Source organism: Diorhabda sublineata, chromosome 4, assembly GCF_026230105.1.
Source record: "Diorhabda sublineata isolate icDioSubl1.1 chromosome 4, icDioSubl1.1, whole genome shotgun sequence".
In the NCBI taxonomy this organism is placed as follows: Eukaryota; Metazoa; Arthropoda; class Insecta; order Coleoptera; family Chrysomelidae; genus Diorhabda; species Diorhabda sublineata.
Window position 1 is genome coordinate 2,365,193 of NC_079477.1, and position 14,143 is coordinate 2,379,335.

Below are 14,143 nucleotides of genomic sequence, written 5' to 3' on the forward strand. Positions count from 1 at the left end.
GTTTCTCTCCCTTAACTTATCAATATTTAGTATTTCCTCCCCTGGTCCTAATAAGATGCTTTTTCATTGATCAAATAAGTTTCTTCAGTTGATTTCGTTCCATGCCATTCCATTCTTCAATGAGCGTCATTTTGAGGTTCGATTTCGTGGCTGGTGCAGGGTTACTATCCCTTAACTTATCAATATTTAGTATTTCCTCCCCTGGTCCTAATAAGATGCTTTTTCATTGATCAAATAAGTTTCTTCAGTTGATTTCGTTCCATGCCATTCCATTCTTCAATGAGCGTCATTTTGAGGTTCGATTTCGTGGCTGGTGCAGGGTTACTATCCCTTAACTTATCAATATTTAGTATTTCCTCCCCTGGTCCTAATAAGATGCTTTTTCATTGATCAAATAAGTTTCTTCAGTTGATTTCGTTCCATGCCATTCCATTCTTCAATGAGCGTCATTTTGAGGTTCGATTTCGTGGCTGGTGCAGGGTTACTATCCCTTAACTTATCAATATTTAGTATTTCCTCCCCTGGTCCTAATAAGATGCTTTCTCATGGATCAAATGAGTTTCTTCAGCCGATTTCGTTTCATACCATTCCATTCTTCAATGAGCGTCATTTTGAGGTTCGATTTCGTGGCTGGTGCAGGGTTACTATCCCTTAACTTATCAATATTTAGTATTTCCTCCCCTGGTCCTAATAAGATGCTTTTTCATTGATCAAATAAGTTTCTTCAGCCGATTTCGTTCCATGCCATTCCATTCTTCAATGAGCGTCATTTTGAGGTTCGATTTCGTGGCTGGTGCAGGGTTACTATCCCTTAACTTATCAATATTTAGTATTTCCTCCCCTGGTCCTAATAAGATGCTTTCTCATGGATCAAATGAGTTTCTTCAGCCGATTTCGTTTCATACCATTCCATTCTTCAATGAGCGTCATTTTGAGGTTCGATTTCGTGGCTGGTGCAGGGTTACTATCCCTTAACTTATCAATATTTAGTATTTCCTCCCCTGGTCCTAATAAGATGCTTTTTCATTGATCAAATAAGTTTCTTCAGCCGATTTCGTTCCATGCCATTCCATTCTTCAATGAGCGTCATTTTGAGGTTCGATTTCGTGGCTGGTGCAGGATTTCTGACCATAACTTTTCTCTTAAGTTCATCTCATAAATGCTCGATATGATTAACGTCCACAGCAGTAATTTCGACAACAGAAAATATTGTCAAACCTGCAATATGTGGACGGACATTATCTGCATTAGAACCAAGTTTTCGCCGATGGAGCTGGCTTAGGAAACGACGTGATTTCTTTGGTACTCGCTGTTAATTCCCACGCTTCACCACCACGATTTTGATTGCCACGTTGTAAACTGGCTACTTGGCGCGTTGGGGTTAATTCGGGGTCAGTAGTTGGCCTTTATGTCTTCCTCTGAGTGTACAGTCGTTTCTCGTGTTTTTCTGAGCTCTTGTTGAACTTGAGCACCAGTAAGAGCCCGATATACTGATAATGAATGAATCATTTCGAAGCTAATAGCTTGAAATTCGAGTTTTTACTGAGAAAAATACAATTTCGTGTTCAGTTTTTTGTCAGTGACTTGCGATTGCAGTGGTATCACCTGAATCGATTTTGTCAATGGTTCCTGCAGTTTTTTTCCATGTTCAAGCATCCTTGAAGAATACAAACAATAGAAATACCAAAATTAGTTTTTAAAAAAGTCTTATATCAAATATATTTCCCTGTATTGATTGAAAGTATTTTATAATTTTTGTCTATCGGTCATTTCAGTGTCAGAAAAACGGATTAGTAAAAAGCGGCTGACTCGCTGGCGTCTACATGAATCCTTTAAACCACCAGGATATCGTTTAACTTTCAACGCTAAGTGGTTAAACGCATGCAAAACCGTAGTTTTGGATTAGATCGAATTGTTTGTAGCAAATTATTAATGGAGGTTGAGAGCTGCTAACTCTCCCGAGTAAAATCAACAGGGAAACACACAATAGTTCATCTTGGCATTACGTGCCAATTTTTTTCATATAAATGTTTCGATTTTCTCGGCTTTATTTAGATCCACCCACTCATAATCGATTAGAAGTGACGTTTAGCTTCAATATCTTGTAACTAATTTTATTGGAACAAAATGTTGTCAATTTATATTTTTATATAAATTGTAAATACACTCCATAACTGAGTACGAGATCTGGCTATTAAATAACGAGATTACGCGCCTAGAGGGCGCCCTACACGGGCTGGGAGAGCACCGAAGAAGACCAGCGTCCAGGTCGACCTGTAACTGTTTCAACTTTGGAAACAGTGACCAAAATCAACCAAATTGTACTTTCAGATCGTCGAAAGAGCATCCGGATGATTGTCGAGGCTGTAAACGCCGATACAGACACGGTTAAAAAAATTTTACACGAGGAATTATACATGACAAAAGTCTGTGCGAAGTTGGTGCCAAAAAATCTAACTCCTGACCAAAAGCTATTGCGTCAACTGGTCAGATTTCCTTGAAAGGTTAGAAAAAGATCTGATTGAGTCGATGGAAGCGGTAAATCAAAAAATTACAGAACTCCTGAAGGTCCTCACCAAAGAAGACTTCCAGCACTGCTTGGATCAAAGGAAAAAACGTATGGAAAGGTGTGTGGCGACGGGAGGGCAACGTCTATGTTGTTTAACATGTGTGCAACTCCTATTATGGCTAAACAAAAAATCTAGACATTTGCCTTTTGGTATTCCAATAATTTGGACGAAACCAATAGATCATTCAAACAAAAGGCGTCACAAACAACTCCAAACACGCTGTCCAGTACCCAAACTTGTTATCGGCCAACAAACCAATCCTACATAGTGTCGAACTGCCTTTGCCAAAATCTCCAATTCAATCAGAACGTCTAAAAATCAGGATGAACCCCGACTTTTACCACTGTTGCATATAAATCTCGACCTGATGAAAAATTTTGTAAAAGCTATGCTTAAAGATGGTACACAAATACTAATGAAGGATATAAACTTTGAAACAAAACTGAATGAACTGGAAAAATTAGCCTGGAAGTGTTTGGTGAATGTTTTGGGACGTAATATGTCTTTAAAAATAAATTTCACTGGATTTCTTCCACGAGAATTTGGGTGCTGTGAGTGATAGGAAGAGAAAGAAATCCAAGAATCCCAACAGATGTTGAGGACTTAAAATAGACCTACCAGAAGCCAAACATTGACGAAAATCGTGGCTATTTATTGTACATTAGGGAATATTCTTTCTAAATATTAGTAATTTTTGTAGTTTTTATAAAAATATATAACTTGATACCTGATATGTCATTTTTTTCCATCAATATATCATAGTTTGGTGGCCGTAGTACATTCAAAATTTGGTATAAGTTTACGTGTGAACTGTTCATAAGAATAAATGATACATTGAGAATTAATAAGATTTCAAAGTTAATACGTTGACTACCAATCACAAAATAACTCATAATTAACCTCCACGAGGAGATTTTTTTACATAATTTAACTTTCTATGCTTTTCAGTGATAATATTTGTATTTAAATTAGTATTTTTAATGATATAACGTGATTAAATGACATTGTGAAAATTTCCTTGTCATTCAACGTGCTAAAAACAAAAACAATCCGTCAGCTGATCACATCTACTACCTGGTATATTAGGTTAGAAAATATCCTTTAATGAGACAGACTCTGTTCATTTTCTAAAGTCCAATTACTTTTCCAATATTCAGTCATAATTGGGTTAACACTATCATAATTTTCGAAAAACCCTTTAGAAACATCTACATAATGTTATTAAAAACTGTCAGTTTCAATCTATACGCATTTATCGATAACATTGATCTGTTATAACGTTTCCAAGCAATCGGGTTCTTCTTACTAAACTTGTGCGCCGCCTTAGTCACAAACACACAACATTTTTTTAATTTTATAGAAATTTGTGGCTTTTAGATTTAGTATTATAGATGCACATCAAACACACGTTTAATGTCAAGTAATAGTTAACCATAGACAATTTGTATAGCATCGTATAAATATTGACATTGACAGATACTAATGTCACTCAATTGTTTTGCCTAACTTAATCACTCCACTATAGTGATTATATTATTATAGGAGACAGAAAAGTGTTGTTTTTAGATTATTTTAGGCAATTTTTCAAATTTTTCTCTCCCTAAGAACCATTCACGTTACCCTATGTGGACGTTGACTATAATCGTAGCTTAGCTATGCGTTTTATTGACTGAATAACTCAATGGATGTGACACCGAATTGTTTACACAAACTGAACAGAAAGAAAAAGAAATTTTATCGTTTTTTAGATAGGAATGTTTAATATTGAATTTGGCTGCGTTATTTTCCATAGTAGACCGATGATAAACGAGTACAAAGTTGAAGGGATACCGAAAAAAGAATATCTAACACCGATAATACGAATTCAACCTCTTTCTCCGAAGAATCAATTCGAGCAATCAAAATTTGCGTTTATTTATGTATTTAAGCTCTCAAAATATCAATTAACAATTTATATAATGAAAGTTGACAGCAAATCTACCGAAAAAGGATCGGTAATATGATTTCCAATAATATCTAACTCCAGAGGATTTTTGATAAATATTTAACAGTAAAATAATTTTTTTTGTATTGTTTCTATATAGTGTACGACGAAAATTCTGAATTATTCATATCATTTTTATTAATTTAATCAATTACAAACTTTTTTGTTTAATCCTAAATATTTTAAGACATATTTATGTCGCCTTTGTATACAATCTGTAGCTGTGCGTAGACAAGAATTCCGATGAACTCTTCCATGACTCATACACCACCCATTCCCTTAACCCGCCCTAAGTGCAGATACGCCCCCGGTATTCAGAAAGTTTGCTCTGTTGCCAAATACAATTCAATAAAATCGTTTAAATTTCGAATCTTTTTATTTATTGATCATTTTGAATCCAACTGTACAGAAATCATTTAAAACGAACCAATTTTTTTATCGCTAATAAAATTACAAATAAACTCATCAAGTTGTGAGTTTTTATAAATAATTATTGATTCTATATCGAATCTAATTAATAAAAAAACGTGACATTTTTATAAAAGTATAGTTTTTTTTATTAAAATTTAAAAATAAATATTAAATCTTGTGAAAAATGAACAAGAGACAACATTGCTCGTTCCCTTGAATACCAAATACAGCCCTGTGGTGTGGGGGTTTAAAATCAATGTTCATGACCTAGCTTCAACCTCTGCGCGTTAAATTACATCAGAAACAAGTATATATCAATTTATCAAAAAATACTTATGCACTTTTTTGTTTATTTACATATTTTTAGTTAAAATAATAGTAAAATAGTGAGTAATACGGTACTGATCATAACAGTAGACTTTTGACTGTTTTTATAATTGAAGTGAGCTGTCATTTTAAAACTAATTCCTAGTTTCGTTCACATCGATATTAAGTATGAAATTAATATAAATTACTCACTTGTTTATATTTATTTTCTTTATAAATTCCGTAGTTTCATCACTTGTACACTACTTTTGACATTTCTATAAAAATCAATGAGTCATGCGCTCTGTGGTAGAAGAGAAGACTCCATAAACATGTGCATGCACAGTACACACAGCACAGTGCCGTATTTAAGAAAAGTTGATTAGGGAGATGTATCTTGTTCGAGAACATTTATTATAAAGGAAGTAGTGCTATAAATACTAATTACTGCGTTTTTATAATGAAAATATATTTGTAAAAAAATTAATGATCCAATATGTTTACAAAAGTCTTAAAAACAACAAGGTACTGTCTGTCTGTTCTCGAAAAACTCGAAAATCAATGAACTTATTTTTATTAAGTGTTAATTAATAGATGAATGAATGATTCATGAAGATGATTCGGGGATATAGATTATTAAAGTTTTGCGTAAATTGATTGAAATATAATAATGATTGTTGAAAGTAGCTGGAAGCCATACGGTGTAATATTTGAAATTTGGTCTATTATTTTTTGTACCTCTATAATAGTTATTAGTATTGTTAGAAAAATGCAGGAAAATAAATCTCTTGAGGATTTTAAAATTTGACATGGATTTTTTCGATGGAAATAATATATGTTTTATTAATATTTACACTTTTCATCAAAATAATACAATTTTTCTTCTATGAAAGAAGTAAACTATCCAAAAAGTGAAAAAAGAATGGTAGCCCAGTTCATTTTTGTAGTACATCAAATAACCTTGTTGTAAATATTGTTTAAATTTCTTAATCATAAAACAGGCTCTTGCTTTACAAAGTAATAATTGCGTTAGTTCAAAGTCTAATTATTATTATTGAATTCCAAGTAAAATTTAAAATAATTCCAGAATATCATATGACTGTGTAGTTATATAAACAAAGGTTATGTTACAGAGAGAAAGAAGAATAAGTTTTACAGTTTCCATACAATATTTAATGCTAAATCGACACTCTAAGTAGACTAAGTAGACAGTAGGCGTTTATATCCAATTTTGTAATGCACAGTTTAGCTTATAATATTTGTAGAAAGGTAGAAAATATTTCTACTTTTATAGGAGTTACTTTATAAAGTTGACTTTTTCTACTTCTAGAAAAAATCCTTTCTTTGTCCTACTCTCCTGGTGCAACCCTCTGTATTATGTCTTAGATACACCACAGGACGTGATATATGTAACCCTTTGTACTCACTTAGGATATACAATGGGTTGAAAACCAAACAAAAAATATTACATCGGTTTAAAGGAAACAAGACATAATAAATTGGTTCGTTCTTATCTTGGTTAGTATGCAACTAACTTAAATTACATTTTTTATTATTATTCAACTCTATAATTTCAATTGTTACGTTTTTATTCAAATTCTTTGAATATTCCTTTGTCCATTTATTGTGGCTCAGTAGTCACTTCGGATTTTTTTATTTTCGAAATTCTAAAACGTTTTCTATCTCATTCTACAACGCCTATTTGAAGTTAAAATCAAGTACATTTGTGGTGATACTGCTTTTGGTAATCGCTGGTAAGTTTTTTATCTTCCATAATTTCCTTTTATTCCATTCAAGCGAGGCGGGAACAGAACGAATAGAATAAATTGGCTAAAAAGGAGCTTATGCTCTAACATATTCAAAAACTGAATTTATATTTTTCAAAATATAACCATACAAAAATCTATTCGATTCCCCAAATAAATACAAAATAAGAATTTACAATGAAATGAGTATACAAATTGTGCCTGAAATAAAAGGAAATTATTGAAATTTCATGTGCACTATATATAAAAGGCAAAATTGAAAAGATATTAGAAAAGCTTCCCAGCTAATATAAGAACAGTGTCACCACAAATTTGCTTTGATTTTAATTCTCTTCTCCGTTGATTTCAATGTCATCTGATAGTTCTGCCAGTGCTTTTCTAAATATTTCATTGGAGTAAATTTTGAATAGGAGAGGTGACAGAATGTAACCCTGTCCTACACCCCCCTGTTGAGCGAATTACCTACTTTTAATTTTGTAGTTTAAATGTTTTCTAAATCCAGTTCTCATAGGAAAGTTTAATAATCCAAAACTTGGTTGAATTGAAGTTCTTTCAGTTAAAAGTACACTTTTCCCAAGTAATTAATTTTCCCCTTACAACAGATGGTAACAATTAAATTTCCTAAGAAATGTAAATTTCACACTAAATTAGTTATAGGCATCTTGTAATCTGACAAGATGAAATGTGAATAAATCACTCCCAATGTCATTAAACTTACCCGAAATTAGTTGCAAGTTGTTTATATCGCAGTCTCTTGGTTTAAATGAAAACAAACTAGTTTTTATTAACATTTTATTTACATATTTTACTTAAATAAACATTAGAATACTCAGTTGGAACAGATACAATACTACACCTGTCTAATGATTATTTTTATTGAAATGATCACCTATAAAAAAAGTTTTTAAAAATGTAGTTTATGCGATTTAAACGAGATGCTTCAGTATTGAGTTTTGATAAATGAAACTGCTCAGTAGATTTATCTAATAAAGAATGTTGTTAACTTTCCAATCTATTTACCACAACTGGACTGCTTTTGCTTCAGCACAGCCTGAACACATTTAGCCATTGTTGGGGATGCCCTGCTGATCGAATCTGTCATATAATAATCTTGAAGTTCTTTAATTTTTACGTCTAAAGGTGATTCTTGATCAAATGTAGTTTTAGTATTCTGAAACAAACAAAATGTTAATAAAAACAAATTAATATCCAAATAACCGAAACTTGAGTCCGAATAAAGTTGAAGTGGGATATGGCATCAATAGTTGAAAAAAAAAATTCAAGATTTTTATATATGGATACAATTATTGTAACTGAAAAAGCAAATAAGAGATGATTCTGATGAATGTCAAAATGTGCATTTGAACTACTATCTTTCATAATAAAAATCTACAACTGTTAGAAACCAACAAAGGGATAAGTCTGGTGAAACTCTAAGTGTTCATTTGAACTACTATCTGACATAATAAAATTCATGTGAACTTTTGTAATAGTAATATACCTTTCATTTGTTCATAAGGATACAATTTTTTGTGACTGCAGAAGCAAAAAAGAGATAGTTCGGGTGAATCTCTAAATGTGCATTTGAACTACTATGGTAAGTTTATACTATCACGCTCCAGAAAGTGGACACTTTCTCAGATTTCAATAATTTTTCATTCCTCATCAATTCCAGCAAATTTAACAAAAAAATGTTGGAAATATGTTACTTAAAAATTTCATATGGACTTTTATCATGAACATAATTTAATCGCTCATATTTTTTTTGCATAGCATCAAATGAGGTTAATGTATTTTTTTTATTATACTCAAAAAATAAATTTTGAGAAAAATGGCTTTTCAAGTATAGTTTTTCAAAATTTAATATATATAAATATGCTAAAATTAGTCAAAAATAAACTTTATTGAGTTTAATTTGGTCAGATAATGATTTTTTTTAAGTTAAGTTATGACAAACATTGACTAATTTAATTAAAAATTGGCTTTTCCAAGTTTAGTTTTGTAAAATTCACTTTTATATGTTAAATTTGGTTAGAAAATGTTTTTTTTTTAAATTTTTATTAAGGGGAAAATGTTGTTTTTTGTAATTAATTTGCTTAAAAAATGGCTTCTATAGTGCAATCATCCAAAAATTGGATTTTTCAAGTAAAATTTTGTTAAATATGGACTTCATACTTTAATTTGGTCAAAAAATGGTTTTTCAAGCTAATCATTGAGTTTTCTGACATTAATTTTATTAAAAAAAAGCATTTCTAAGTTTAGTTTTCTAAAATTTACTTTCAAAGTTAAATTTTGCGAAAATTTGACTTTAATTTAGTCAGAACGTTATTTCCAAAATTTCACTCATTGCTTACCTTCGCTAATTGAGCGGCTTGATTGAAATAATTGGCCCCTTCTACATAACCGTATCTCGTAAGATGCGGTGCCACTTCTTCTAACCTATCTCTAATTTCATTCAAATTATCATAAGGTAATTTAACTCCCAAAATCTCAGATAAAGCCCTGATAATTTTCCAATCTTCTCTAGCTCTACCAGGTGGAGTTACAGCTACTAAAGTCTGTTGGGCTCTACCTTCAGTATTTACGTAAGTAGCTTGTTTTTCGGTATAAGCAGCTCCAGGTAGTATGGCATCAGCTATAGTCGCTCCTTGGTCACCATGGTGACCTACAAAGATACATTTTCAAAATTTTTATCAGTAAATAAATTAATTTAGTATTTCTACACACCTTGGTATATAATAAAGCAATCTCTGGGCAAATCTGATTTGTCTATTGCACCGTTATCAGCTCCTAATAAAAATAGTACTTGAATATCTCCGTCTCTGACCTTATCAACACCTGGAGTATATCCAATATCTAAAGCTGCAACCTAAAAAAAATTAGACTACTCAAAGCCAATAGGAAATAAATGGAAAACTTGAAAGGAAATTAAAGTATTTTCCATGGAAAACAGAACAACAATATTAAAATATTGTTTAATAAATGATTTTAGCACTTACCTGACTGGCTACTTTATGTAAAACATTCAAAACTTTCCATTCTTTATTTTCAATCGCTGTTTTGGCAGCTAGAGTTTGTGCAGCTGAAAGTATAGCAGCACCATCTTTCCTTTCCAATGATTCGGAACCAATGATAATTAGAGGTTTCTTAGCAGCTTGCAATTTTTTACTAAACGAATGCTGCCCATTGACAATATTTTGTAAAACATTGGGATCCGTACCCAAATCTTCGTGTTCGAATGTTAGGTCGATTTTAGGTCCAATTGAAGCTACCTAATGATGAAGAACAGATTTTAATTCGGAAAATTTTAGTGAAGATTAAAGAATGAACAAATGAACTTTGCAATTTCTTTATCAAATTGATACACCTGTGAAATAAAGTATTATTTTTAAAAGAAAATTTGCTAATGCCGATGATGAATTTCATTCTAAACCAAAAGATCCTTTAAAAACTGTCAAGCAAGAAAAAATCAGAAATTTCTTTAAGCCATTCCTCAAATATAATAACAAATAAGAAATTTGATCAAAAACTCAACTTGATTGTTTCTCACTTAGGAAGGTATCCCTATTTTTCGTTGATTAAAAATGAGTATAAGTTCATTAGATATTTCTTAAATTTTTTTTATTTTCAAAATATAAAATCAAATTTATTTGAATTAAGATAATCTTCAATTATTAATTTAAGCTATATCTTCACTCACATTCAAATCATTGTGAATAAATCCTTTCCTGAGCCTAGCATTTAACAAAGGTGCTTCGAATCTTGGATTAGTACCAATCAATAACACCAAATCGGCTTCTTCAGCTCCAACTATTTTATTGTTCAACAAATAACTTGATCTGAGATCAGTACCAGATCCGTCCATTGGGAAAGTATGTTCAGTACATAGATTTTCTGATCCAAGTCTATTTAAGAGATCTTTTAGAGCTACCAATGCTTCGGCATCGGCAAACCCACCAGCAATAGCTCCAATTTTGTTACCTGAAATAAGTTATTTTTATTTGTGATGATTTGTCTTGATTTTAAGTTTTTTTTTCTATAAAAATCAACTTTAAATAACATGCAAATTTAACTTTTCGACCTGCTTTGGTCAAAATATTTTGATAAAAATCATAGTGGGTCTAAACATCAAGTTATTTAAGCTGATTTTTATAGAAAAGACATCTAAAATCAAGAGAAATCATCACAAATTACTTATTAAGAGTCTAAGAAGTAAAAATTTGAAGAAAAGTAATTTTTATTTGATTTTGTTCTATAATTAGGTTCATTTCTCTGATATCACCTGCTTGTTTTATAACTTTGCAAATAGTTAACAAAGCCATTTCCCAATCCACTGGTTTTAACTCTCCTTGGTTATCCCTTATCATAGGAGTCACCAATCTTTGTCTTTTCAATCCATCATACGAAAATCTTGATTTATCTGCCAACCTGTAAATTCCAGGGTGAAGTAGTAAAAATAAATTAATTGTACTAAACAATTTTAAAAAATATTAAAGCTTGTTACCATTCCTCATTAATTTCTTCATTTACTCTTGGCATAATCCGCATAACTTCGCCAGTTCTAGTGGAAACAATAATATTTGAACCTAAAGCATCATGTACATCTATAGAATCAACTTTACGTATTTCCCAAGGCCTTGCAGTGAAACTGTAAGGCTTGCTAGTCAGAGCTCCAACGGGGCACAAATCGATGATATTACCAGAAAGCTCAGACATGAATAGTTTTTCTATATAAGTACCAACTTGCATATCATTACCTCTGCCAGTAGTACCTAAGAATAAATTTCGTACCAACTAATTTATATAATGTTAATTATTTTTACCTAAATCATCGACTCCGGCTATTTCAGAAGCAAATCTTATACATCTGGTACAATGTATACACCTTGTCATAATTGTTTTAACTAATGGACCAATATCTTTATCTTCGACTGCCCTTTTACCAGAAAAATCAATATCAGTAAACCTGGATCTATCAGATCCAAACGCCATACTCTGATCTTGTAAATCACATTCACCCCCTTGATCACAAATAGGACAATCTAAAGGATGATTAACTAACAAAAATTCCATAATGCCTTCTCTTGCTTTACGTGTCATTTCTGAATCAGTTTTAATCCTCCAACCTTACAAATATAATAAAAAGATATTTTTTTGATTAATAATGTTATAAATAATGTTTATACCTTTCATAACAGGCATTGCACAAGCTGCAACTGGTTTTGGAGATTTTTCCACTTCAACTAGACACATTCTACAATTTCCAGCTACTGCTAATCGTTCGTGGTAACAAAATCTTGGTATTTCAATACCAATCATTGCAGCTGCTTGAAGTACCGTCGTTCCAGGTTCAACCAATACCGGATTATCATCTATAAATACCTCAATTTTTTCTGGTTTTTTCGCTCCTCCACTTTGACATCTTGTAGCAACAAATACATGTTTGGGACTCGCTTTGGCCCCATTTAGAATTTTTGAAACCGTAAAACGCAACATTCCTAAAATATAAACCTCAAATAACCGACTGCGAAATTACATAATATATCATATCAAAACAACTACCAAAATTTTGTTCAAGTAGTTAGTTACAGTAAATTAGATATTTGATACAGTCCGCGTTTCATATTTACTCAAAATAAAGTACCTTATTTTTTTAGAATTAAAAAAATATTGAATATTAGTGAGAAAATGACATGATATCCGAAGGGTTAGGAGTTTGACGTTTATGCAAAATATGACAGTAGATTGAGACTGTCAGTATGTGAAGCATTTTTTCACGACATTTTGAAATAAGCGGCTTACGATTCGCAGCTACGCTAGATAATGTAATTTGATTATTATGCGTTTTGATTTATATAGATTGAAAAACCTTTCAAGTTGTAATACCCATCTACGAAATGGTTTTCTATGTTTTTTTAAATAAAACTAATAAAAAGTAATTATTTTCTTTTATTTATAAATTATATCTAGTAGATGTCACTACGTAGCTAGCCATGACTTGATAATACCTTTAGCGTCTCGTACAGTACATATACAATAAGGCTGAAAAACTTTATCTTTTCTCCATTTTCCACCACTCTAGAAATAAAAGGATCAATTTTCCATTGATATCGTGTCAATAAATATTATTTCAAACAGAGTGTTTTTACAAAATGATAAAGTATAATACTCTTTTAATTTTTTTACAGGGATAATTAAACATTCAAACTCGCAATGCAGCATTTTTATTATTTCCTTTCACATATTCATGTTTTTTTTTTCGTTTCTGCGAACACACTTGTTTTTCTATCTTGTAAAATAATTCATTAGAATTTGACACAGTTTGCGTTATTATATATATTATTTACAAATAATATTTTAGTTGTAAAAGTAATTGAAAAATGTTATATAATAAAATAGATGAGTGATACTTCTATATTGGCAACGCTGTATTTTTCCATTAAGTAAAATTGCAGGCACGTGTAAGGGGATTTTAAAATTATGATAGTATGAAGGTAAATGGGTTATGAGTGAAATTAATTTGTATGTATGCATATAATTCAATACTCTAATAGCCGGAATTCAATTATGTGTAAAGAGATTTTAGCGCAACATATTTCAAAAATATTGAAAGAAACAAAATCATTCGAAAAATGTTTGAAACATTTAAAATTCCTATCACTAGGTGATGGAAAATGCAAGGCAGAATTAAAAGTTTCAGAGGAAAACACGAACCTAATGGGCACGTTACATGGAGGACTCTCTGCAACGTTGTTAGATTGTGTATCCACCTACGGTCTCCATTCTCATAAAAATGCTTCAGGAGTTAGAAGTGTTTCTGTAAATATAAATGTTTCTTATATCGGTTCTGCAAAAGTAGGCGACTATATTGTTATAGAATCCGATACTTTGAAGTTTGGAAAGAATCTTGCTTTTTGTGAAATAGTTATTAAAAATAGAGAAAATGGAAAGATTTTAGTTAAAGGTGAACACACAAAGTTTCTACTGGATTAGTTTTAATAGAGATTATTTTGTAAGTAGTTGTTTTTTGCTTCATAGTAATATATTTTGTTTAGAACTTTTTTGTAATTTGTTTTGTACTTTGATAAACTTATTTTTCCCAATAA

General features: G+C 31.2%; 3 protein-coding genes across 11 annotated transcripts in view; 1 reads left to right on the plus strand and 2 right to left on the minus strand.

The window, feature by feature from the left end:
- LOC130443544 (kinesin-like protein unc-104) overlaps positions 1-5,632 on the minus strand; it is a 37,941-nt gene extending 32,309 nt beyond the window's left edge. For 3 of the 8 annotated variants that reach the window (XM_056778269.1, XM_056778268.1, XM_056778267.1), the window contains exon 1: positions 5,485-5,616. The gene's annotated coding sequence lies outside the window, so the exon portion shown is untranslated. Of the gene's footprint in view, positions 1-3,644; positions 4,010-5,484 lie in introns of those variants that run through there. The other 5 variants (XM_056778265.1, XM_056778273.1, XM_056778270.1 and 2 more) reach the window with 4 other exon arrangements.
- A 2,185-nt stretch (positions 5,633-7,817) lies between these two features.
- Positions 7,818-12,805, minus strand: LOC130443546 (NADH-ubiquinone oxidoreductase 75 kDa subunit, mitochondrial). 2 transcript variants are annotated; one of them, XM_056778274.1, is made up of 10 exons: positions 12,682-12,805; positions 12,224-12,535; positions 11,861-12,163; positions 11,542-11,809; positions 11,320-11,465; positions 10,738-11,018; positions 10,037-10,309; positions 9,765-9,906; positions 9,392-9,702; positions 7,818-8,208 (listed from the first exon to the last, which is right to left on the minus strand). In XM_056778274.1, the coding sequence occupies exons 2-10, from the start codon at positions 12,531-12,533 to the stop codon at positions 8,050-8,052; spliced, it is 2,193 nt and encodes a 730-aa protein (XP_056634252.1). In that variant the 5' UTR covers positions 12,534-12,535; positions 12,682-12,805; the 3' UTR covers positions 7,818-8,049. The 2 variants fall into 2 exon arrangements, with proteins under 2 accessions (XP_056634252.1, XP_056634254.1); XM_056778276.1 differs by having other exon boundaries at positions 12,600-12,790.
- A 656-nt stretch (positions 12,806-13,461) lies between these two features.
- Positions 13,462-14,098, plus strand: LOC130443548 (acyl-coenzyme A thioesterase 13-like). The gene has a single exon (XM_056778277.1). The coding sequence runs from the start codon at positions 13,566-13,568 to the stop codon at positions 14,028-14,030; it is 465 nt and encodes a 154-aa protein (XP_056634255.1). The 5' UTR covers positions 13,462-13,565; the 3' UTR covers positions 14,031-14,098.
- Positions 14,099-14,143: the final 45 nt, after the last annotated feature.